Genomic DNA, 27,095 nt, shown 5'->3' on the forward strand with positions numbered 1-27,095 from the left:
AGGGGGTGGATAAGTGTCTGGTGGTGGGGTTGAGGCCGCAGAATCCCAAACAACGGTAGCTTGAAATGGGTGTAATGATGTTATTTTGTCACGTCTAATCCGACGATCGTGATCCACAGCCTACGGGTGGTTCCGTTTTTGCCCTCAGGTGGTTTTGTGGATGTCCCAAAAACTGTAGTAGACTACATTTTATGGTCCGGTTGTGGAAGATAATTTTGGGCCAGAATGTAGATGAGCAGAGGCAGTTGGTCTCTCCATTTGGCTGATACGTGGTGATAGAATAACCTTACCCCTGGTTCCCGCTACGGTTGGGGGCAATTTGTAAAAACACCCCTCCACCCACCCCTCCCCGGAACCATATGCGTGAACCTGTGGGAGAAAGCCAGTGTGAAACAGCACTTAGTTTGTTTAACGACTGTATAAAGTTTTATTTTTAGGAATAATTTTGGCACAGCAGTGCCCAGCTAGCCTATCTTTGTAATGCAATGTTTTCCAAATCGTGCAACGCTCCCACATTGCTCCCATTGTGCCGGCTGTACCCAAGTGGCTGGCACCTTCCTCCACAAGTTTTTTTATTTTGTTTTGTCTTTGTTCGCACTATGTTTGGTGAATACAGTTACCACATATGGTTTGTTTGGGGGGGGGGGGGGGAGAGAGAGGGTAGGAGCGGCGCCCGCATCCAACCGTTTTTTAAAATCTGTATTCAATGTTTTGCTATGTGCCACACAGAGTGAAACACAGCCTCTTGTTGGCTGCGTTTTCTCCAGTATGCGTTTTTCTGACCGCAGACCAAAACGTGGTTAACCGCGTTTTTGTCTACTGACCAGAAAGCGCATAATGGCCAAAATGCTGCCGACAACAGGCTGCGTTTCTCTCCTGTCGCCACAGTGAAAAGCATTGACTACAGTTCCCGCATACGGTTGCTTGCTGGCGCCGCTCAACCCCCCCCCTCCCCCACCGGTACAAACGGTAGCCGGGAACCGTATTCTCATAACGTTTTGTGAACCCAGCCTTTCCCTCTGCGCTCTGCATTTCATCAGTAGTTTTGAAACTTGATGCAGCGGTTTAAATGCCAAACAAAGTGCAACCCGCCAACCTGCTTGGGGGAAAAAGGGGACTGGAGCCAGAGTAATGTTTGTGATGTTTTAATAAATGTGGATAGGATGCAGATCTGTCTGTGGTTTTTTGTTGAAGTTTGTAAAGCATTACAAACTGAGTTTGTTAACTCAGGTGTTAGCCTTCTTTTGTTGGCAGTAAATTGTTAAACCACATTTTCAAGTTTGATTGATCTTTAGTGAAATTCAAGAAACCAAATGGTCAATTTGTTATAATTTTTTGACTTACTAAAGGTGTTAGATCCATTAAAAGAACAACATCAGGTCCCTTTTAGGAATTAGTGTTCAAAAATTTAGCATATTTACATTTAACACACAAGAAAGGCTTCCTGATTCTATCCAAATGATTGTTGCTATGCATCTACAGCATGCATTACTTTCCATCTGCAAAAGAAAGCCCCGTGTAAATTTTGTAAATCTTTTGGTCTTGTCCGTTTAGCTCGGACATATGTGCTCAGTGCTAATACCTATGAACATGTCAGAACAGTGTTTGGGCCGAACATTATTGTAGGGAGAGTAAATTGGGCTACAGCAGCAAAGTTTCTCATGCTAAGAATTGGTGATTTCAGATCAATTTCCAATTTGAATTTCTTCTCAATGAAGAATAGTTAAAGCTGTATTCCCCTTTTTTTCACATGTGGAATCAAGTGTTGGCAGGCATTTAATGGTCCGTGAAATTTTTTGTTCAAACACAAAAATACTCCTTCAAGTACTTCTAGGCTTTATTTACAAACAGTGAAATTTGACCAAATGTAATCAGGCTAACGTCATTTCTCTCTGCTTACACCCCATGTCCATTTCTGGTTTTTGTTTAATTGAGAAGCATTTCCTCTTCTGGGATTTAGCCTCTTCTAGCCCCTTCCTGGCCCGGACAGGGGGGGGGGGATCAGCTGATTGCAATGTTCTTTTGTCCAAAATACTTTTGCAACTGATTGATCCTTCAGCTGATAAGTACTTGAAAAATATATTTTTTAGGATAGGCTTATTGGTCCAATCTAAGAACCTTTGGGACACCTTTTTGGTTTTATTCACTAAAACATTTATAACTTTGCAAGTGTATGACACACTTAAAGGTATACTTTAAAGGGGTACTCCTTTGAAAACCGTTTTTCTTTGAATTCAAGATGAGCGAGCAAGTTAAACAGATTTGTATATTCCTTTAATTAAAAAATCGGAATCCTTCCTGTACTTATTAGCTGATGAATACTACAGAGGAGATTCTGATGACATGATGACCACAGTGCCCTCTGCTGACATCTCTGTCCATACAACATCTACAAATAGGTGTGAGCGCTATCTAAATAGTTATTATTCTAATAATTTCAGCAGAGAGCACTGTGGTCGTGATGTCAGCAGGGAGCACAGTGTTCAAAAAAAGAAAGAATTTCCTCGGGAGTATTCACCAGCTAATAAGTCCATGAAGGATTATGAGTTTTTATTCAAAGTAATTTTCAAATCTGTTTAACTTTATGGAACCAGATGATTTTTAATAAAAATGTTTTTCACTTGAGTACCCCTTTAAAGACAAAAATATATCTATCCAAGGGATGTTGGTAAAGAATCTCGTGGATAAATATGACTTTTAGGACAAAAACATCAACAGATGGGCCTCTGGCAAATTTGAAATATTGTTTTTTGTTAGTCCTAAATATGACCTGATTGAAGTGGAACATGTAAATATGTGTGTTTTGAAGAAACCATCTTTGGAAAATGAACATTGAAATTGACACGAATGCTTCTGTCACGCTGCCGGCTGGCAGGAGGTGGATCCTCTGTGCCAGAGAGGGATTGGCGTGGACCGTGCTAGTGGACCGGTTCTAAGTTACTACTGGTGTTCACCAGAGCCCGCCGCAAAGCGGGATGGTCTTGCTGCGGCGGTAGTAACCAGGTGGTATCCACTAGCAACGGCTCAACCTCTCTGACTGCTGAAGATAGGCGCGGTACAAGGGAGTAAACAAAAGCAAGGTCGGACGTAGCAGAAGGTCGGGGCAGGCAGCAAGGATCGTAGTAAGGGGCAACGGCAGGAGGTCTGGAACACAGGCTAGGAACACACAAGGGAACGCTTTCACTAGGCACAAGGGCAACAAGATCCGGCGAGGGAGTGCAGGGGAAGTGAGGTATACATAGGGAGTGCACAGGTGAACACACTAATTGGAACCACTGCGCCAATCAGTGGCGCAGTGGCCCTTTAAATCGCAGAGACCCGGCGCGCGCGCGCCCTAGGGAGCGGGGCCGCGCGCGCCGGGACAGGACCGACGGAGAGCGAGTCAGGTACGGAAGCCGGGGTGCGCATCGCGAGCGGGCGCCACCCGCATCGCGAATCGCATCCCGGCTGGAGGCGGTATCGCAGCGCACCCGGTCAGTGGATCTGACCGGGGCGCTGCCGTAGCGAGAATGTTGCGGGCGCTCCGGGGAGGAGCGGGGACCCGGAGCGCTCGGCGTAACAGTACCCCCCCCCCCCTTGGGTCTCCCCCTCTTCTTGGAGCCTGAGAACCTGAGGACCAGACTTTTATCTAGGATATTGTCCTCAGGTTCCCAGGATCTCTCTTCAGGACCACAGCCCTCCCAGTCAACCAAAAAAAAGGTTTTTCCTCTGACCTTTTTGGAGGCCAGTATCTCCTTTACGGGAAAGATGTCCGAAGAACCGGAGACAGGAGTGGGAGAAATAAGTTTAGGAGAGAAACGGTTGATGATGAGTGGTTTAAGAAGAGAGACATGGAAGGCATTAGGAATACGAAGAGAAGGAGGAAGAAGAAGTTTGTAAGAGACAGGATTAATTTGGCACAAGATTTTGAAAGGACCAAGATAGCGTGGTCCCAATTTGTAGCTGGGAACACGGAAGCGGACATATTTAGCGGAGAGCCATACCTTGTCTCCGGGAAAAAAAATGGGGGGAGCTCTTCTTTTCTTATCGGCAAACTTTTTCATGCGCGAAGAAGCCTGTAAGAGAGAATTTTGGGTCTCTTTCCATATGGTGGAAAGATCACGAGTTATTTCATCCACAGCGGGCAAACCAGAGGGCAAGGGAGTAGGGAGGGGGGAAGAGGGTGACGGCCGTACACCACGAAAAATGGGGATTTGGAAGAAGATTCAGAGACTCTGAAGTTGTACGAGAATTCGGCCCATGGTAGAAGATCTGCCCAGTCATCCTGGCGGGAGGAAACAAAATGCCGTAAATAATCACCCAGGACCTGGTTAATTCTTTCTACTTGCCCATTGGATTGAGGATGATAAGCAGAAGAAAAGTTTAATTTAATCTTGAGTTGTTTACAGAGAGCCCTCCAGAATTTTGACACGAATTGGACGCCTCTATCCGAGACGATCTGCGTGGGCAATCCGTGAAGACGAAAAATGTGTACAAAAAAATTGTTTTGCCAACTGAGGCGCTGAAGGAAGTCCAGGAAGAGGAATAAAATGTGCCATCTTAGAAAATCGATCAACGACCACCCAAACAACAGTGTTGCCACGGGATGGGGGTAAGTCTGTAATAAAGTCCATACCAATCAGAGACCAAGGCTGTTCGGGGACAGGCAGAGGATGAAGGAGACCAGCAGGCTTCTGGCGAGGAGTCTTATCCCGGGCACAGATAGTGCATGCCCGCACAAAATCAACAACATCCGTCTCCAGAGTCGGCCACCAATAGAAACGAGAGATGAGTTGAAAGGATTTCTTGATGCCCGCATGGCCTGCGAGATGGGAGGAGTGACCCCATTTGAGGATTCCGAGGCGTTGGCGTGGAGAGACGAAGGTCTTCCCTGGAGGAGTTTGCCTGATGGAGGCTGGAGAGGTGGAGATCAGGCAGTCAGGAGGAATGATGTGTTGCGGAGAGAGCTCTACTTCCGAGGCATCCGAGGAACGAGAGAGAGCATCGGCCCTAATGTTCTTGTCGGCAGGGCGAAAGTGAATTTCAAAATTAAACCGGGCAAAGAACAGAGACCACCTGGCCTGGCGAGGGTTCAGCCGTTGGGCAGACTGGAGATAGGAGAGATTCTTGTGATCGGTGTATATAATAACTGGAAATTTTGATCCCTCCAGCAGATGCCTCCATTCCTCAAGTGCTAATTTAATGGCCAGTAGCTCTCGATCCCCGATGGAGTAGTTCCTCTCCGCCGGAGAGAAGGTCCTAGAAAAAAAACCACAAGTAACAGCATGCCCAGAAGAATTTTTTTGTAGAAGAACCGCTCCAGCTCCCACTGAGGAGGCATCAACCTCCAATAGGAAGGGTTTAGATGGGTCAGGTCTGGAGAGCACGGGAGCAGAAGAAAAGGCAGACTTAAGCCGTTTAAAGGCGTCTTCCGCTTGAGGAGGCCATGACTTAGGATTGGCATTCTTCTTGGTTAAAGCCACGATAGGAGCCACAATGGTGGAAAAATGTGGAATAAATTGTCTGTAATAATTGGCGAACCCCAAAAAACGTTGGATAGCACGGAGTCCGGAGGGGCGTGGCCAATCTAAGACGGCAGAGAGTTTGTCTGGATCCATTTGTAGTCCCTGGCCAGAGACCAAGTATCCTAGGAAAGGAAGAGATTGACATTCAAACAGACATTTCTCCATTTTGGCATAAAGTTGATTGTCACGAAGTCTCTGAAGAACCATGCGGACATGCTGGCGGTGTTCTTCTAGGTTGGCAGAAAAAATCAGAATATCGTCCAGATACACAACAACACAGGAATATAAGAGATCACGAAAAATTTCATTAACAAAGTCTTGGAAGACGGCAGGGGCGTTGCACAGGCCAAAGGGCATAACCAAATACTCAAAGTGTCCATCTCTAGTGTTAAATGCCGTTTTCCATTTGTCCCCCTCCCTGATGCGGATGAGATTATAAGCACCTCTTAAGTCCAGTTTGGTAAAGATGTGGGCACCTTGGAGGCGATCAAAGAGTTCAGAGATAAGAGGTAGGGGGTAGCGGTTCTTTACCGTGATTTTATTAAGTCCGCGGTAATCAATGCAAGGACGTAGGGAGCCATCTTTTTTGGACACAAAGAAGAATCCAGCTCCGGCAGGAGAGGAGGATTTGCGGATAAACCCCTTTTTTAAATTTTCCTGGATGTACTCAGACATAGCAAGAGTCTCAGGGGCGGACAGAGGATAAATTCTGCCCCGGGGTGGAGTAGTGCCCGGGAGGAGGTCAATAGGACAGTCATAAGGCCTGTGAGGAGGTAAAGTCTCAGCTTGTTTTTTGCAAAATACATCAGCATAGTCCATATAGGCCTTAGGGAGACCGGTTACAGGGGGAACCACAGGGTCACGGCAGGGAGTATTGGGAACCGGTTTAAGGCAGTCTTTGAAACAAGAGGTACCCCAGCTCTTGATCTCTCCTGTGGACCAATCAAGGGTTGGGGAATGGCGTTGAAGCCATGGTAGTCCAAGGAGAATTTCGGAAGTGCAATTGGAGAGGACCAAAAACTCAATTTTTTCGTGATGAGGTCCGATGCACATTAGGAGGGGTTCCGTGCGGTAACGCACGGCACAGTCCAATCTTTCATTGTTAACGCAATTGATGTAGAGGGGTCTGGCGAGACTGGTCACCGGGATGTTGAACCTGTTGATGAGAGAGGCCAAAATAAAGTTTCCTGCAGATCCGGAATCCAAGAAGGCCTTAGTGGAGAAGGAGAAGGTAGAGGCAGATATCCGCACAGGCACAGTAAGACGTGGAGAAGCAGAGTTGACATCAAGGACTGTTTCACCTTTGTGCGGAGTCAGCGTACGTCTTTCCAGGCGGGGAGGACGGATAGGACAATCCTTCAGGAAGTGTTCGGTACCGGCACAGTACAGGCAGAGATTCTCCATGCGGCGTCGTGTCCTCTCTTGAGGTGTCAGGCGAGACCGGTCAACTTGCATAGCCTCCACGGCGGGAGGCACAGGAACGGATTGCAGAGGACCAGAGGAGAGAGGAGCCGAGGAGAAAAAACGCCTCGTGCGAACAAAGTCCATATCCTGGCGGAGCTCCTGACGCCTTTCGGAAAAACGCATGTCAATGCGAGTGGCTAGATGAATGAGTTCATGTAGGTTAGCAGGAATTTCTCGTGCGGCCAGAACATCTTTAATGTTGCTGGATAGGCCTTTTTTAAAGGTCGCGCAGAGGGCCTCATCATTCCAGGACAATTCGGAAGCAAGAGTACGGAATTGTATGGCGTACTCGCCAACGGAAGAATTACCCTGGACCAGGTTCAGCAGGGCAGTCTCAGCAGAAGAGGCTCGGGCAGGTTCCTCAAAGACACTTCGAATTTCCGAGAAAAAGGAGTGTACAGAGGCAGTGACGGGGTCATTGCGGTCCCAGAGCGGTGTGGCCCATGACAGAGCTTTCCCAGACAGAAGGCTGACTACGAAAGCCACCTTAGACCTTTCAGTAGGAAACTGGTCCGACATCATCTCCAAGTGCAGGGAACATTGTGAAAGAAAGCCACGGCAAAACTTAGAGTCCCCATCAAATTTATCCGGCAAGGATAGTCGTAGGCTGGAAGTGGCCACTCGCTGCGGAGGAGGTGCAGGAGCTGGTGGAGGAGATGATTGCTGAAGCTGTGGTAGTAGCTGCTGAAGCATCACGGTTAGTTGAGACAGCTGATGGCCTTGTTGCGCTATCTGTTGTGACTGCTGGGCGACCACCGTGGTGAGGTCGGCGACAACTGGCAGAGGAACTTCAGCGGGATCCATGGCCGGATCTACTGTCACGCTGCCGGCTGGCAGGAGGTGGATCCTCTGTGCCAGAGAGGGATTGGCGTGGACCGTGCTAGTGGACCGGTTCTAAGTTACTACTGGTGTTCACCAGAGCCCGCCGCAAAGCGGGATGGTCTTGCTGCGGCGGTAGTAACCAGGTCGTATCCACTAGCAACGGCTCAACCTCTCTGACTGCTGAAGATAGGCGCGGTACAAGGGAGTAGACAAAAGCAAGGTCGGACGTAGCAGAAGGTCGGGGCAGGCAGCAAGGATCGTAGTAAGGGGCAACGGCAGGAGGTCTGGAACACAGGCTAGGAACACACAAGGGAACGCTTTCACTAGGCACAAGGGCAACAAGATCCGGCGAGGGAGTGCAGGGGAAGTGAGGTATACATAGGGAGTGCACAGGTGAACACACTAATTGGAACCACTGCGCCAATCAGTGGCGCAGTGGCCCTTTAAATCGCAGAGACCCGGCGCGCGCGCGCCCTAGGGAGCGGGGCCGCGCGCGCCGGGACAGGACCGACGGAGAGCGAGTCAGGTACGGAAGCCGGGGTGCGCATCGCGAGCGGGCGCCACCCGCATCGCGAATCGCATCCCGGCTGGAGGCGGTATCGCAGCGCACCCGGTCAGTGGATCTGACCGGGGCGCTGCCGTAGCGAGAATGTTGCGAGCGCTCCGGGGAGGAGCGGGGACCCGGAGCGCTCGGCGTAACAGCTTCTAGTCTGTATTTTTACAAAGTTAAACCTTAAAGTTGAATATAATGGCCAACTGTGGCTGAACGGTTTAATTGAGTGATTGAAACTACCGGGTATTTACGTTTTTAGCAAATTATGCAATGTTCTATTTTGCCACAAAAATGTTAGAAATGTTTTGGACATGCGTGCTTCCTGGCAATCTGCTTTCTTAAATTTCCGGCAAAATCCAGAAACAAAGACTAGCTGTGTGTGTGTGATGTGGCTTCTAAGGCTAGGTACCTAATGGTATCTACATATTTTGTGACCTGTAACTCCACCCCTTGGGGATCACAACTGTCACGTGGGATGGTACACGGACTTATCTATGACATTTTAGCATTGCTGTGAGGCCGCCTGGCTCATGATTTTGCCTGCCTGGCTCCTCACAGTCTAACACCTGTGTCTTGTTCTTTTGTGAAGCAACACTTCCAGAAGCAACGCGCATGTCGCATGTCCGCCTCCATAGGTGATTAAATCCAAATAGGCAAACTGGCTTCTTGAAGCTGGCGTCCGTTTCGGCTGACCAAAATGAGGGAGATGTGTCCATGCTTCACCCCACGGAACGAAACTAAGTTCAAACACTATGATTAACTGTACACCTAATCTACTGACATTGCACAAAACACTGAACATTTTTCTTTAAAAATATGTTGCATTATAATCAACATCACCTACATTACAAGCCTGTGTAACAGGCTTAGTGCGTAAGTGCTGATGAGATATTTAATTTTTTTTAACAAAGTATACTTGCCATAATTGGAGGACATAGGTAAACATATTCCCAAAAAATAAAGTTATTGGTTCACATTAAGCATTGTACATCTACCGTTTGATTTCCCCCCCCCCCCCCAAACTTACAATCGACCCGGAGATTGTAATCCCACAGTGTGCTCCTATGTGCTTTTCTGCTTTTTCCCACCTTCATCTACAATGACATCGTAAACGTATAACAAGCAGGCCAGCGTCAACGTGAACACCAGAGCATTCACATTCTGCCCCTTCCCTTGTCTCCTTCGGCCCCACATTGTATATTTTACCACCCACGTGGATGAATTTTCAGCAAAGAATTTGGAACATCACTGCCCCTTAAAGCCTACACTCTAAATGTTGCACCCTTTCAACCATCACATTCACATACTGCCCTTTCCCTCTAATTTTTTCAAAATCCCCATAGTATCTGTTTAACTCCTTTTTCCCCGTCCGTCACATAATTCCACACCAATCACCTTTTGCCCTCCTACCCCTTGTAATATTAACACTATAATATATACACCACTCTGTAACCTTAGGCCCCCTTTCTCACAATTAACTTCCCACTTAGCAACCATTGTTATTTTTGGGTCCCACTGTCACATTCCCATTGATCAAATCCTTTAAATGGGTTCTCCTGTGCTTAGTCAACTTATCAACTATCTTAATGATAAGGGATAAGATGTGTGACCAGGGGGGTCCCGCTGCTGTGGACCGCCGCACTCTCAGCCATGAAAACCCCTCTTACCTGTTGCATGGAGCTGCAAAGAGCTCCATGCCAGTGTCCTGCCATCACAGGTGCTGCGGGTCAAATCTGTCATAGCTCCACCACCTGTGACGTCACACCATGCCCCCATAATACAAGTCTCTTATTAGAATACAGTCACATTATTCATCAAAATCCTTAAAATTGTACCCCTTCCCCCCCTTTTCCAGCCTCAGAACCCATAATTGTGGCCTCACATTTTTTAACCTCCTGCCACCCCTTGACATATTTCTTCACATCCAAAGCACCCATACATTCTGCGCCATCCCCCCTTTGTCACCTATTTCCACCATTTGTAATCTTAGTCACATTTTGACAAAGACCATCTGCTTGAACTAATTCAGGCACCACACCCCTAGAAAACTATTTTTTCAACCTGCCGCACCCTCTTCTTAATTAGGCCCCCTCCTCCTTAGTCACTTTCTCATCCTCCCTCACAGCCTCCTTTTATCCCGTCACCCACATTGTCCCATTCTATCCTCTTTCCCCCCTTACACCATTCTTCACCCGCATCTAGCTTGGCACTACTTTAGTGTTAAAAAACGATTTTGGAGATTGACATTGTTTACTATCTGCTCGGGCAGGGGTGCATGTTAGTCCGCAACTTGCTTTTGCCTGGGCAGGTGTTCTCCAACTTGCTCAAGTCCCATTGGTCTACACAGTCAATTTGCTAAATCTGCTGTCCCTTTATTTATTTATTTTTTTATTTTATTTAAAAAGTTGCCCAACTTTGCAACCTCTTTTAAATGTATAAAGTATCATGTTAATCATGTGTATGTTTATACCAAATTTCTATTATGGATAAATGTTGAAACACAAATTAAAAATAAGCCAATACCTTATGAACTTGACTGTAATAAAGTTTCAAGGTTCCTAAGCCAGGGTTGGGCTGGAGTACATTTAGTCAGTTTTTCTGGTGTTTGCGACTTTTCTGCGAATGTCGCAGTTAGTAAATTCATGACTAAAGCTAAGTAAATTTTAAAAAACGCTTTTGTAGTCAAGAAAAAAAAATTTGCTTTTCGCGATGTCCCGAGGAAAAGTCGCACGAAAAAACACGTAGGCGCAATTGCGACATTTTTGCACCAAATATAGTTTAAAAAAAATGGGTAAATCGCTTGATAAATGTCCCTCTATATGAGCAGCGATATTAATAAGGCGGAGGTAGCGGAATTCCTGAGGGAAATTAATATTCCAAGTTTGACAGAGGATGTCAGGGATTCCCTGGACGACCCAATTTCCCTCCAGGAATTGGAGGAGGCATTGGCATCAATCCAAGGGAATGAATCCCCCGGGTCTGACGGCATTCCCTTCCAGATATATAGGATATACTCAACTCTGCTACTTCCAAAACTGCTGGGTATCATTAATGAATCCTGGAGGGGGGGGGGGGGTTCTCCCTAAATCTATGTGTGAGGCTAATATTAGACTCATTAGGAAAAAAGATAAGGATCCCTTAGATCTGGGCTCATATCGTCCTATCTCCTTGCTTAATACAGATATAAAGATAATACTGGCAAAGAGATTGGATAAAGTAGTGGAGGTAGTGGTGGGCGGTGACCAGGGAGGGTTTAGGTCAGGAAGAACGGTTCATGATAATATTCATCAGGTGTATGAAGCAATTCAGAGTGGATCCCGGGGTCCCCGCTCCATTCTGTCATTGGATGCTACTAAAGCTTTTGACAGGGTGGAGTGGGGATACCTCTGGGAAGTTTTGAAGAGGGTTGGGGTGGGCCCGAGGTTTTTGAGTTATATTCAGCTACTATATACTAACCCCGAGGCGAGTGTGGTGGTAGATGGAACCCCCTCTTACCCATTCAAACTAGGCAGAGGAACAAGGCAGGGCTGCCCCCTCTCACCCTTCTTATTTTTAATTTATATTGAACCCTTAGCGGCTTGGATAAGAGATAATGATGTTTATGAGGGATTTGGAGTAAATGGAGAGAAGAGTAAGATCCTGTTGTTTGCAGATGATATTCTCCTCTTTGTAACTAACCCACAAGAAAAAATACATCGTATCATTAAGATGTTCGAGGCATTTGCCCCTCTATCTGGGTTGGAGATAAATTGGAGTAAATCTACTATGCTCCCCCTGGATGAGGATATGGGGGAGACGGTGGGAAGACTATCTGTGTTAAAAAAAAAAGAATGTTTCCTGTATCTGGGAGTAAAAATAGCAGCCACGAATGATAGGTTTGTGAGCAACAATATACGGCCCCTTTTGAATAGTTTAGCGAAGAGAGTAGAAGTGTGGATTAAAATGCCCTTCTCTATGTCAGAAAGGATGGCGATAATAAAAATGGTGGTCCTCCCACAGGTCCTTTTTTTTCTTGCTGCCTCGCCAGTGTGGATCGGCAAATGCTGGTTTCGGAAGATAGAAGTGATACTGGGTAGATTGTTATGGGGAAGAAAAAGGGTTCGTCTGAAGTACAGATATTTTATGGCCCCTGGAGATAGGGGGGATTGGATATGCCCAACTTTTTTGTTTATTACATGGCCGCGCAGTTGGTACGAATCGTGAATTGGAGAAATTCTAGATATCTGGAGAAGACTGTAGTAGATAAGGAGAAAGTGAACATATATGAGGTGTTGGAATTAGATGATTATGAGGAGAGTGGGTCAAACAACACGATGTTATGGTATAAGTATAGGAAAGTTTGGGAAAGATTAAAGGGAGAATTACATGTAGGAAATAGTTTTGGGTTCACACCCCTATGGGGTAACAATAAGTTTAAAGAATTGGTGAATTGCGAGTCAACTTTTTGGGATAGTAAGGGTATAAAACGACTAGAACAACTATTTGATAAAGGACAACTCTTTTCATTTGAACACATAAAAAGGGGGTATGATATTAGTGATAATGATTGGCTGTACTATTGGCAAGTTAGTCACGCAGTCCATAACACGATAGATAAGGAGATATATGTAGCACAGAAACACAATTTCATAGAAGCACTAACTCAAATAGAGCACTTTAAAAAAAAAAGGAATTTCAATTCTGTATAAGAAATTAAATAAGATTATTGGAGTAAGGGGGATCGATAGAATTAAAGACAAATGGTCCGGAATAGTGGGTACCGTGTCGGAGGAAGATTGGGACATTATGGCCCAAAATATAAGTAAGGTTTCTCGTAATATGGAACATAAAATTACACAATTTAAGATATTACACAGGACCCACTATCCCGCGCTTCATTTACATAGGATAGGGGTGAGAATCACCTCACAGTGTGTCAAATGTGGTTTGGAAGGGGCGGACTATCTACATAGTTTTTGGTCATGTGAGAAGATATCTGTTTTCTGGGAATCTGTAATAAAAGAAGTAAAATCGCTGTGAAAGTACCTCTTTCGATAGAGTTTATACTGTTGGGAGCTATGGGTAATATGGTCAAATTTGAGTGCCTATTACATCGGATTTTGTTTTTCGCCAGACTGATTATATTAAGGAATTGGATATCCCCTAAAGAACTGCAAATAGAGGAATGGAAGGAAGGTCTGAAAACCATGAAAAAAAAGGAGTTTAGATGGATGAGGAGTCAAAGAGAATGTTGAAAAATTTGGAATTTATGGTAGACTTAAAAAGCATTTCCCCCCTTTTTTTTTTTCTCTCTCTCTTTGCTCTTCTCGGTGCCAGTGGGTTGGGGGGGGGGGGGGGGGGGATGTTGATTAGACACACTATGTAAACAAGTATTAATTTGGCTTTTATGGCCTCTGCTTTTCTTCCGATTGGTGATATTGTTTTATCGGATTTGTACAATGTATTTTTGTAATTATTTAAATAAAAATATTTTTAAAATAAAAAAAAAGGGGTTTATTCGCAAATCTTCCTCCCCTGCCGGAGCTGGATTTTTTTTTGTTTCCAAAAAAAAACGGCTCCCTACGCCCTTGCATTGATTACCGTGGACTTAATAAAATCACTGTAAAAAAACGCTATCCCCTACCTCTTATCTCGGAACTCTTTGATCGCCTACGAGGCGCCCACATCTTTACCAAGCTGGACTTAAGAGGTGGAAGATCGCATTTAACACCAGAGATGGACACTTTGAATATCTGGTCATGCCCTTTGGGCTTTGCAACGCCCCTGCCGTTTTCCAAGACTTTGTAAATGAAATTTTTCCTCCGGATTTTTCACATTATTCCTCCGGACTGTCTGATCTCCACTTCTCCAGCTTCCATCAGACAAACTCCTCCAGGGAAGACCTTCGTCTCTCCACGCCAGCGCCTCAGGATTCTCAAGTGGGGACACTCCTCACACCTCGCAGGCCATGCTGGCATCAAAAAATCCATCCAGCTCATCTCTCGATTTTATTGGTGGCCTACCCTGGAAGCTGATGTTGTTGATTTTGTGCAGGCTTGTACAGTCTGTGCCCGGGACAAGACCCCACGCCAGAAACCTGCTGGTCTCCTCCACCCTCTGCCTGTCCCTGAACGACCATGGTCTCAGATTGGTATGGACTTTATTACGGACTTGCCTTTATCCCATGGCAACACAGTTATATGGGTGGTCATTGATCGATTCTCCAAGATGGCACATTTTATTCCTCTTCCAGGTCTTCCTTCTGCGCCTCAGTTGGCGAAACAATTTTTTATACACATTTTTCGCCTTCACGGGCTGCCCACGCATATCGTCTCGCATAGAGGCGTTCAATTTGTATCTAAATTCTGGAGGGCCCTCTGTAATCAGCTCAAAATCAAATAAAATTTTTCATCTTCTTATCATCCCCAATCTAATGGGCAAGTAGAAAGAATTAATCAGGTTCTGGGTGATTATTTGCGACATTTTGTTTCCTCCCGCCAGGATGACTGGGCAGATCTTCTACCATGGGCCGAATTCTCGTACAATTACAGGGTCTCCGAATCTTCTGCTAAATCCCCATTCTTCGTGGTGTACGGCCGTCACCCTCTTCCTCCCCTTCCCACTCCCATGCCCTTTGGTCTGCCCGCTGTTGATGAGGTGACTCGGGACCTCTCCACCATATGGAAAGAGACTCAAAATTCTCTCTTACAGGCTTCATCCCGGATGAAAAAACATGCCGATAGGAAAAGAAGAATTCCCCCCATTTTTTCTCCTGGAGACAAAGTATGGCTCTCCGCCAAGTATGTCCGCTTTCATGTCCCCAGTTATAAACTGGAACCACGTTATCTTGGTTCTTTCAAAATCAAGTGCCAGATCAACCCTGTCTCTTACAAACTCCTTCTTCCTCCTTCTCTCCGTATTCCCAATGCTTTCCATGTCTCTCTCCTTAAACCACTCATCCTTAACCGTTTCTCTCCCAAAGTTGTTTCTCCCACTCCAGTTTCTGGGTCCTCTGACGTTTTTTCTGTGAAAGAAATCCTGGCATCCAAGATGGTCAGAGGTAAAAAAAAAAATTTTGTGGATTGGGAGAATTGTGGCCCATAGGAGAGATCATGGGAACCTGAGGACAACATCCTGGACAAAAATCTTATCCTCAAATTCTCAGGTTCTAAAAAGAGGGGGAGACCCAAGGGTACTGTTACGCTGAGCGCTCCGGGTCCCTGCTCCTCCCCGGAGCGCTCACAGCGTTCTCTTATTCGCAGCGCCCCGGTCAGACCTGCCGACCGGGTGCGCTGCGATAATGCTCCCAGCCGGGATGCGATTCGCGATGCGGGACGTGCCCGCTCGCGATGCGCATCCCGACTCGCTTACCAGACCTGTTCCCCGTCTGTGCTGACCCGGCGCGTGCGGCCCCGCTCCTTAGGGCGCGCGCGCGCCGGGTCCTTGCGATTTAAAGGGCCGGTGCGCCACTGATTGGTGCATGAGGTTTTAATCAGTACTTTCACCTGTGCACTTCCCTACTTATACCTCACTTCCCCTGCATTCCATCGCCGGATCTTGTTGCCATTGTGCAAGTGAAAGCGTTTCTTTGTGTGTTCCTAGCCTGTGTTCCAGACCTCCTGCCGTTGCCCCTGACTACGATCCTTGCTGCCTGCCCTGACCTTCTGCTACGTCCGACCTTGCTCTTGTCTACTCCCTTGTACCGCGCTTATCTCAGCAGTCAGAGAGGTTGAGCCGTTGCCGGTGGATACGACCTGGTTGCTACCGCCGCTGCAAGACCATCCCGCTTTGCGGCGGGCTCTGGTGAATACCAGTAGCAACTTAGAACCGGTCCACCGACACGGTCCACGCCAATCCCTCTCTGGCACAGAGGATCCACCTCCAGCCAGCCGAATCGTGACAGTAACCTGCCAAGGTATTCATCTAGGTGTATAGGCTTGCTCTTTTTGAGTGTTGCTGTGTAAGAGGGGGCGTGAAAGAGGAGTTTCAAAAACTGTGATTATCTGTTGTGCGGAGTGAATCTGTGGAGTGGGTGCGACTGCCTATAGCCCACATTCTTATTTTGGGTAAGTTTTTCTCTTTTGCACATAGTGGGATAACTGTTAGAGTTTAAACACCCTTTTTCATTTTTTTTTTTTTTTTTTTTTTTCTCTGTTCCACCTCTAGGGGGAGGAGGAGTAGATTGGGCACAGGTGTATAAATCTTAGCTTGGGACTCTTATTGAGAGCTTGCTCTTTTTGAGTGTTGCTGTGTAAGAGGGGGCGTGAAAGAGGAGTTTCAAAAACTGGAGTTTGAAAGCAGGAGGTTGAGATCGCTGTGAGTTTTCATTTTTGAACCCACAAGGTCTACAAAAAATTTTAAGTGTCATTTTGACTGTCTGTTTTTTTTTGTGAAATCCCCATAATTAGATGGCCTCCATGTTGGAAAATGCAGTCCAATGTACATCCTGTTCAATGTATGCAATCCTTGAACAACAGTTTGAGGGTGCATATTGTTGTGCGAGATGTGTGCTAGTTGTCCGTTTGGAAGCCCAGATCCTGCATCTAGAGGGGCGACTGGCAACAATGAGAAGCATTAACAACATGGAGAGGAGTCTCCTGCTCACTGAGCAGGCACTCTCGGGAATAGAGGTGGGGGAGGACAATGGGACGGAGTTGCAGGACAGTCAGGCAGTTAGCTGGGTTACAGTTAGAAAGAGGGGTAGGGGAAAAAGTGTCAGGGAGGCTAGTCCTGAACTGGCACACCCCAACAAGTTTGCCCGCTTGGCAGATGAGGGGGATGCCATTACAGAGCTAGCAGAACTGCAGCAGGATACCGCCTCTGACCGCCAGGGGGGTGTCTGCTCCAGTAAGGAGGGAGGGAGGAGTACAGGGCAGGCCAGACAGGTACTAGTGGTGGGGGACTCAATTATTAGGGGGACAGACAGGGCAATCTGTCACAAAGACCGGGATCGCCGAACAGTGTGCTGTCTGCCTGGCGCACGAGTTCGGCACATCGCGGATCGGGTTGACAGGTTGTTGGGCGGGGCTGGAGAGGACCCAGCAGTCATGGTACATATTGGCACCAATGACAAAGTAAGAGGTAGGTGGAGTGTCCTTAAAAATGATTTCAGGGACTTAGGCCGCAAGCTTAAGGCAAGGACCTCCAAGGTAGTCTTTTCTGAAATACTACCAGTACCACAAGCCGCACCAGAGAGGCAGCGGGAGATCAGGGAGGTAAACAAGTGGCTCAGAAGCTGGTGTAGGAAGGAAGGGTTTGGGTTCATGGAGAACTGGGCTGACTTCGCTGTCGGTTACCGGCTCTACCGTAGGGACGGGCTGCACCTCAATGGGGAGGGTGCAGCTTTGCTTGGGGAGAAGATGGCTAGAAGGGTGGAGGAGTGTTTAAACTAGGGACTTGGGGGGAGGGAACCTACAGCAAAGAGGGGGAAGATAGTGTAGATAGAGAGGTGGGAATTATAAATGTACCTGGGGGTGGAGCGGAGGGAGGGGTTAGAATAGTTAATAGGAATAGGCTTCATAGGAAAATAAAACTTACACCCTTGAATCCCATTAACCCCAATAACATAAAGGATGGAAATGTAAAGTGTATGTTCACAAATGCCAGAAGCCGAGCAAATAAAATGGGGGAGCTTGAGGCCTTGATACTGGAGGAACATATTGATATAGTTGGGGTCACTGAGACATGGCTGGACTCCTCGCATGACTGGGCTGTCAATCTGCAGGGGTTTACATTGTTTCGCAAGGACAGAACGAACAGAAAAGGTGGTGGAGTCTGTCTGTATGTAAGAAGTGGTATGAAAGTCAGTGTGAACGATGCCATAGTGTGTGATGATTCTGAGGATGTGGAATCATTGTGGGTAGAATTACAAAAGGAGGGAAATACTGAAAAAATAATATTTGGGGTAATCTACAGACCCCCTAATATCACTGAAGAGATAGAAGTTCGGCTTCATAAACAAATAGAGAGGGCCGCCCGGGCAGGTACAGTGGTAATAATGGGAGATTTTAACTATCCAGATATAGATTGGGGTCCGGGGTTGGCTAAAACTACAAAGGGGCGACAATTCCTAAATTTATTGCAGGATAATTTTATGGGCCAGTTTGTGGAGGACCCAACAAGAAGTGATGCCTTGTTGGATCTGATCATTTCCAACAACGCAGAGCTGGTTGGTAATGTAACTGTGCGGGAAAACCTTGGTAATAGCGACCACAATATAGTTACTTTTGACTTAAAATGTAGAAAACAAAGACAGGCGGGGAAGGCAAAAACATATAACTTTAAAAAGGCAAATTTCCCTGGGCTGAGGGCTGCACTACAGGACATAGACTGGGGGGAGGGGTTCTCAAATACTGATACAGAAGGTAAATGGGACATCTTTAAATTAACTCTAAATAACTATACAGCTAAATATATACCAAAGGGGAACAAATATAAACGATTGAAACTAAATCCTACATGGCTGACACATGATGTTAAAAGAGCAATAAACAGCAAAAAAATAGCCTTCAAAAAATACAAATCTGATGGGTCAGCGATAACATTTAAACAGTACAAGGAGCTTAATAAAATCTGTAAAAATGTAATAAAAACAGCAAAAATTCTAAATGAGAGACAGGTGGCCAAAGAAAGCAAAACTAATCCTAAATATTTTTTTAGATATATAAATGCAAAAAAACCAAGGACAGAGCATGTAGGACCCCTTAATAATGATAATGGGGAGGTTGTCACAGGCGATCAAGAGAAGGCGGAGCTACTGAATGGGTTCTTTAGTTCTGTATACACTATGGAAGAAGGAGCTGACATTGGCCAGGTCAGTGCTGGTAACACATCATGTACAGGTCAGTGCTGGTAACACATCATGTACAGGTCAGTGCTGGTAACACATCATGTACAGGTCAGTGCTGGTTACACATCATGTACAGGTCAGTGCTGGTAACACATCATGTACAGGTCAGTGCTGGTAACACATCATGTACAGGTCAGTGCTGGTAACACATCATGTACAGGTCAGTGCTGGTAACACATCATGTACAGGTCAGTGCTGGTAACACATCATGTACAGGTCAGTGCTGGTAACACATCATGTACAGGTCAGTGCTGGTAACACATCATGTACAGGTCAGTGCTGGTAACACATCATGTAATGTACTGAACTGGCTTAATGTAGAGATGGTACAAGGTAAGTTAAGTGATATAAATGTAAGCAAATCCCCAGGACCGGATGGACTACACCCAAGAGTTCTTAGAGAGGTAAGTTCAGTAATATCTGTACCCCTGTTCATGATATTTAGAGATTCTCTGGTGTCTGGTATTGTGCCAAGGGACTGGCGCAAGGCGAATGTGGTGCCAATCTTCAAAAAGGGCTCTAGGTCTTCCCCAGGAAACTATAGACCGGTAAGTTTAACGTGCATTGTGGGTAAATTGTTTGAAGGACTTATAAGGGATTACATACAGGAATACATAGGGGATAATTGTATTATAAGTGATAGCCAGCATGGGTTTACTAAGGATAGAAGTTGTCAAACCAATCTAATTTGCTTTTATGAAGAGGTGAGTAGAAGCCTTGACAGAGGAATGGCTGTGGATATAGTGTTTCTGGATTTTGCTAAAGCATTTGATACTGTCCCTCATAGACGTCTGACAGGTAAGTTAAGGTCTTTGGGTTTGGAAATTTTAGTTTGTAACTGGATTGAACACTGGCTCATGGATCGTACCCAGAGAGTGGTGGTCAATGATTCGTACTCTGATTGGTCCCCGGTTATTAGTGGTGTACCCCAAGGTTCAGTACTGGGACCGCTGTTGTTTAATTTATTTATCAATGATATAGAGGATGGTATTAACAGCTCTGTTTCTATCTTTGCAGATGACACCAAGCTTTGTAGCACGGTACAGTCTATATAGGAGGTGTATAAGTTACAAGATGACTTGGATAGACTAAGTGTCTGGGCATCCACTTGGCAAATGAGGTTCAATGTGGATAAATGTAAAGTTCTGCATCTGGGTACTAATAACCTGCATGCATCGTATGTCTTAGGGGGAATTAAACTGGCAGAGTCACTGGTAGAGAAGGATCTGGGTGACTTGTAGATCACAGACTACAGAATAGCATGCAATGTCAGGCTGCTGCTTCCAAAGCCGGCAGGATATTGTCATGTATCAAAAGAGGCATGGACTCAAGGGACAGGGACATAATACTCCCCCTTTATAAAGCATTGGTACGGCCTCACCTGGAATATGCTGTTCAGTTTTGGTCACCTGTCCATAAAAGGGACACTGCGGAGTTGGAAAGGGTGCAGAGACGCGCGACTAAACTAATATGGGGCATGGAACATCTTAGCTATGAGGAGCGATTAAAGGAGTTACAATTGTTTAGTCTTGAGAAGAGACGTTTAAGGGGGGATATGATAAACGTATATAAGTATATTAATGGCCCATACAAAAAATATGGAGAAAAACTGTTCCAGGTTAAACCCCCCCAAAGGACGAGGGGGCACTCCCTCCGTCTGGAGAAAAAAAAGTTTAGTCTCAAGGGGCGACACGCCTTCTTTACCGTGAGGACTGTGAATTTATGGAACGGTCTACCTCAGGAACTGGTCACAGCAGGAACAATTAACAGCTTTAAAACAGGATTAGATACATTCCTGGAACAAAATAAGATTAATGCTTATGAAGAAATATAAAATCTCATCCCTTCCCCAATATCGCGCCACACCCCTACCCCTTAATTCCCTGGTTGAACTTGATGGACATATGTCTTTTTTCGACCGTACTAACTATGTAACTATGTAACTATGTAACTATGTATACTGAGAATTGTCATGTAGATAGATGGTAAATATAACATGTAACCTGCCAAGGTATTCATCTAGGTGTATACAGAGAATTGTCATGTATATAGATGGTATATATATAAGATGTAACCTGCCAAGGTATTCATCTAGGTGTATACAGAGAATTGTCATGTATATAGATGGTAAATATATAAGATATAACCTGCCAAGGTATTCATCTAGGTGTATACAGAGAATTGTCATGTAGATAGATGGTAAAATATAAGATGTAACCTGCCAAGGTATTCATCTAGGTGTATACAGAGAATTGTCATGTATATAGATGGTAAATATATAAGATATAACCTGCCAAGGTATTCATCTAGGTGTATACTGAGAATTGTCCTGTATATAGATGGTAAATATATAATATAACCTGCCAAGGTATTCATCTAGGTGTATACTGAGAATTGTCATGTAGATAGATGGTAAAATATAACATGTAACCTGCCAAGGTATTCATCTAGGTGTATACAGAGAATTGTCCTGTATATAGATGGTAAAATATAACATGTAACCTGCCAAGGTATTCATCTAGGTGTATACTGAGAATTGTCATGTAGATAGATGGTAAATATAACATGTAACCTGCCAAGGTATTCATCTAGGTGTATACTGAGAATTTTTTGTTTTGTTTGGGGTTTGCCAATTAGAATTTTGGGAATAATTTGATGTGCAGTTTCTCTCTAATTCATTGGAATGTAATTACAAGGGGGGTTTTGGGGGTGTCAAAAGTATGAATAATTCAAGAGGAGAAATTCAAACATCAACAGGTAGATCTTGAAGCATTCTTGGATGCATAGACTGGGTTTATGGGGGCATGTTTCACAGTGGTAGACGGTTTCTTTTTTGATACTGCGCTTAGAGCACACTCTACACCTTTTCTGGAGCCTACTTTGAGATTCTGTACAGGAACAACTCCAGGAAAATGCTGCCCTGGTCCAATCCTGCTCTCTGCTCCTGTGGCGCTGCTTCCCTCCCCTTGTTGATCCCGTAACACAAGGTTTTGTATAACTTTTTCCTGGAATTGAAGGAATGTCCCACCATTACCAGGTACCGTACAAAACTTATTGGAAGATTCCTTTGATTTTTCCTAATAGTACCGCAGGCCACGGTACCCTTAGAAAAGAGGCATTCTAATAAAGGGACGCTGGTCTAGTATAAAAATTGTCCAGATATATATCGTATGCTTGATCTAGTAGGGGGTGGACTAGGTCCCAAACTATTTTACCTGCTGTTTTGAGCACAGGGGGACACTTGGGGGGTTCAAGTTTGGCATCTTTCCCTTGGTATACTCTAAAACTATGGGTAAAGCCCATGGCGCTCTCGCATAACTTATATAATTTTATGCCATACCTGGCCCGTTAGTTGGGCAGGTATTGCCGAAATTAAAGTCTGCCCTTGAAATGAACAAGGGACTCATCCACAGGTATCTCTTTTTGGGGGGTGTATACCTCCGAATATTTTTGTTTTAGATAGCTGACAAGACTCAAATTGTATTTATACGGTCGAAATTGGGATCACTGGGAGGGGGCAATTTGCATTATTTGTATGATTACAAAAAATAAATAAATAAAAAATAAAAAATAGCAACAGAGTATCGGGGTGTAAATATATCGATAGGACATACAATATGTCTAGAGTGCATCCCCGATACAAAGGGGCTTCATATATGGCCTCCAAAAATTGTTAGACAAAACACCAAGAGAACGGAGTCATTTAAATAGAATTAAAACATGATTGCTTTTATTGGTTCCATAAAAATATAAAAAAGGGGAAAGAACAAACTAACTGTGGGAGGTTAGACACAAAGGGGCGACACTACCTGCTCATGTGCATATTACTATAATACAATAAAGGTGCATGGTGCATTGGATAAAGTGCATACATCAAAGGGTCAGGAAAAGACCTCTATAAGGTGCACATAGTTAAAAATACAAACATGCATACCACTCGTAAGATGTGATTGATAATACCAGCAGCAGAGCAGGAGTGACGCCACCCCTACGATCGTTTCGGCGAACCTTCGTCCTGGGGGTGGCGTCCTCTATGAACAGTGCATTATTTATACATGAACAGAGCCAATAGGAAACTTTCGTATTACCCTTTTCACCTGAGGAATAAGTGGACTGCCTCCTCTATGTCGGTGCGTAGCGCCAGAACCCCGAGCCGCCGCGACACTTCCGGATGCCGCGTCAGACGCCAAGACCACGTGATCTGTCACATGATCGGCTATAGACGCGAAACCCGGAAGGACCCGACGCCGGGACTTGGCACACGCGCACAAGAGGAGGCAGTGGACTTAGTCTGCATACAAACCCACAAAAGAAAGAATACTATACAGTTGTATTAATTTGTATGGGGACATATCAAGAACAGGTGTCAATTCATGGAGTTTCATATGTTAATATATTAAGTTATAAACAGTGCATAAATGAAAATAATAAAGAAAATGTATTAATGCAAATAAATATATATATGTATATAAAAATATATATGAAAATAGAATAAATAATTAGTTAAAACATTGTTTTATTATGCCGAAGAGGTGAAAAGATAAATGGGACATTGTGGTGCTAGAATGCAATATGTGAAAAAATTAAATGAAATTAAATAGAATATATAAAGTGACGTGTAAGAATCAGTGTATGGAATAAAGTGGAATTTGAAAGGCCAGTTGTAGCATGAATATGAATATTAAGAACTGAATCTGTGAGTGAATATTGTATATGTGTGAATAAAAAAAAAATTGATGAATAATAGTGGTGAATCGGGAAGTGGTTGGTTATGAAGTGTGAAAGAAAAGGGTGAATAAAAATGTAATAATAAAATGATAAAATATGATAATTGCAAATGTGCCACAACAATCGTATGAAGTGCATAATAAAGTGCATAAAAAAAAAATTATATTTTCTTGCTAATCAAAGTTTTTTTTCTTTTTTTCCCCATTCGTTGGTTCAACATTGCGGTGGGACATGTCAGTGCAGACAATCCACAGGATCGACAAGAACAGTTAGATGACCATCACCAGGCTCTGAAAAGTGAAAAACACAAAAAGGGTAAGTAAAACAATGTAAAAAGATTTTGATTAAAAACAACACTGCTGGAGGACAAATGATCATAGAAACGGTGCAAAAGGTAGGACCTCATTGAGTCCATATGCTTGTACAGTGTTCAATCTCCAAATCCACTCACTTTCTCTTTGACCTAATCTCTTGGCAATATCTCCACCACGCAACCCTAAATCCACAAGGTCAATTCCTTTGACTTTCAGAGTAGTTCCATCGCCCTGATGTGTAGACAAAAAATGTCTGGCGATTGGTTTCAATTCCTCTATTACTGAGCAATCCTTAGCCAAGCGGATGTCGCGAATATGTTCACGTATGCGGATTTTTAGAGGTCTAGTGGTCATGCCCACGTAAATTTTCTCACATGGACACGTCGCATAGTAAATCACATTCTTGGTTGTACAGGTAATGCTATAACGTATATTAAATGTTTTAGATCCACTAGAATTAACAAAAACGTCACTTCTTTCGACGTTGCAGCAAGCAACGCATTTACCGCAAGGTTTACATCCTTTCTTTATACCTGTGGAGCAAAATGGATTAGTTGGAATTTTAGGGATGTACTCACTTGACACCAATAGATCACGTAGATTCTTGGAACGTCTGGCTGTCATCTGAATTTTCGGTGGTACATAATGGCGCAGTATAGGATCCGTCCTCAAAATCGGTAGATGTTTGTTAATTGAATCTCTCATCATTGACCACTGTGAATTGAAGTTACTAATAAAGCGAACTGAATCATCTGGAATTTTCTCTTTCTTGTCATGTAGTAATTGAGTGCGAGGTGTACCTTTAGCTCTCTTATAAGCTTTCTTTAAACAGCGATGGCTATAACCGCGTTCCCGAAATCTTGAACGTAAAATTTTTGCTTGATTTTCAAAGTCTTCTTGAGAAGAACAAATGCGACGAATCCGAAGGTATTGTCCCGTTGGAACGGCATTAATAACGTGTTTAGGATGAGAAGAGGAAGCGTGTAGGTACGAGTTGCTGGCAGTTTCTTTTCGGAATGCATTTGTCCTGATAAATCCTTGTTGATCTCTAGTAAGAGTAACATCTAAAAAAATTAACAGAAAGGGGATGTGAAAAATATGTAACCTTAATGTTCTTGTTGTTATTGTTGATACCAGAAAAAAACATTTCTAATTGGGAAGTGGTACCCTGCCAGATCATGAGGACATCGTCGATGTACCGCGCCCAAAAGAGGACGCGGTCTATCTCGAGGTCCCCATGATCTGACAGGAAGAGGTCCCTCTCCCACAGCCCCAGGAACAAATTTGCATATGAGGGCGCACAAGGCGCCCCCATAGCAGAGCCCTGGAGCATTCTTAGAGAATTACCTACAAAGGAATTTAATCCCTAGAGGATTACGCATCCAAGTATTTTCGTCCTTTCCGATCAACGATCCAACATTTATTTCCAGATGGGAGGAGACATGTACTCAGACAGCAGGCATATTCTTGGAACTTTTGGTGGGACTGCATAAGAGAAATCTAGAGGAAATAGAGCTTGAAATTGAAGAGAACCAGACTAAATTGAACTCCATTGCTACCCCTGAGGAATCCGAAAAGTTCAAAGAAAAAATGGATAAACAATTTGCGGTATGGGAAAAAGAAATTTCCGACAAAAAAAGTAAGAAACTCGCCCGAGATGTTAATGATTTTCAACAAAAAAGAATTTATAGATGGCATCACCATACTGGTGATAATACACAACAAGGACGACAGAGATCAATGTCAGTTTCGTCCCTTTCATCAATGAGCGACCATAGTGGACCATCTAACCGGGCGAATTACTTTAATCCTAGACCTAAACGCAAAAAAGAATTTTTCCATGGCTCTAACAAACGTTACACAGATCGTAAGACCACTAATGGTACATCAGGAACCTCGGGAGCATCTGGTGGACCTCCGGACATCTCTCTTAAGGTAATTAATTTATCTCAACATGTTTTAACTAAAACTAATATAGAGGTATTGATGAAAGGAATGACTTTCTCACCAAGTGCTCCTTTTAATGTGTTTACAGCATTAAAAGATCTAAATTTGTTCGCCCGTTCATTGATCTTCAAACGATGGTTTCATAAGGATGAGACTGTAACACTGTTTCCTACAGCTAGTGAACAACAAGCACTTAGAAACCTTGAAGACCTTTTAAGAGAACAGGACATCTCTGCTGATGACCAGGTACCTAAATGTATTCTCAAAAAATCTCAAAAATTCCCCCCTCTGTCTATTTGTCCGGCCATTGAAATGTTTGTGAAGATGGTGAGCGAGGAATTTTCGCAGATGAATACACGCATCACACATGACAACCTAACTCTTCAACAGAGACAGAGTATTAAGAAACTGAAGAAACTTGATGATGTGGTGTTCAAACAGGCAGATAAGGGGGGGGGAACATTGTTATCTGGCCTACTTCTTTTTATGAAGCTGAGGCGTACAAACAACTAAGAGATGTACAGTGTTACAAAAAACTAACATACAATCCTCTATCATCCTTCAAAAATAGGTTGGAAGAAATCTTGAATCGGGCAGAACAACAATCCACTATTTCACCTGAACTACATCGAGCACTGATAGTACCATTTCCAAGAATCCCTACACTTTACCTCCTCCCAAAGGTTCATAAAAATTTGCAGAAACCTCCTGGAAGGCCGATAATTTCAGGTAATGGAAATTTGACAGAAAATGTTTGTCGTTTCATTGACCACAAACTTAAACCAATAGTTGAATGTTTGCCATCGTTTATTCGTGACACCAATGACCTATTAAGCAGGATTGAGGGTCTGCATTTGGGAGAAGGAACCCTCCTAGTCACTTGTGACAGAGAATCCCTTTATACAAGCATTCGTCATGATGATGGCCTTACCGCT

The 27,095-nt window shown here is 44.4% G+C and overlaps 2 protein-coding genes across 5 annotated transcripts in view; one reads left to right on the top strand and one right to left on the bottom strand.

Moving 5' to 3' along the window:
* LOC130310989 (putative nuclease HARBI1) overlaps nt 1-27,095 on the bottom strand; it is an 86,864-nt gene that overhangs the window by 15,220 nt on the left and 44,549 nt on the right. The gene's annotated exons all lie outside the window — the stretch shown is intronic.
* LOC130310988 (uncharacterized) lies at nt 17,337-19,614 on the top strand. The gene is made up of 2 exons (XM_056552440.1): nt 17,337-19,135; nt 19,416-19,614. Exons 1-2 carry the CDS (start codon nt 17,912-17,914, stop codon nt 19,455-19,457), a joined length of 1,266 nt encoding a protein of 421 aa, XP_056408415.1. The 5' UTR covers nt 17,337-17,911; the 3' UTR covers nt 19,458-19,614.

This window comes from Hyla sarda, unplaced genomic scaffold, assembly GCF_029499605.1.
Source record: "Hyla sarda isolate aHylSar1 unplaced genomic scaffold, aHylSar1.hap1 scaffold_161, whole genome shotgun sequence".
Lineage (NCBI taxonomy): Eukaryota > Metazoa > Chordata > Amphibia > Anura > Hylidae > Hyla > Hyla sarda.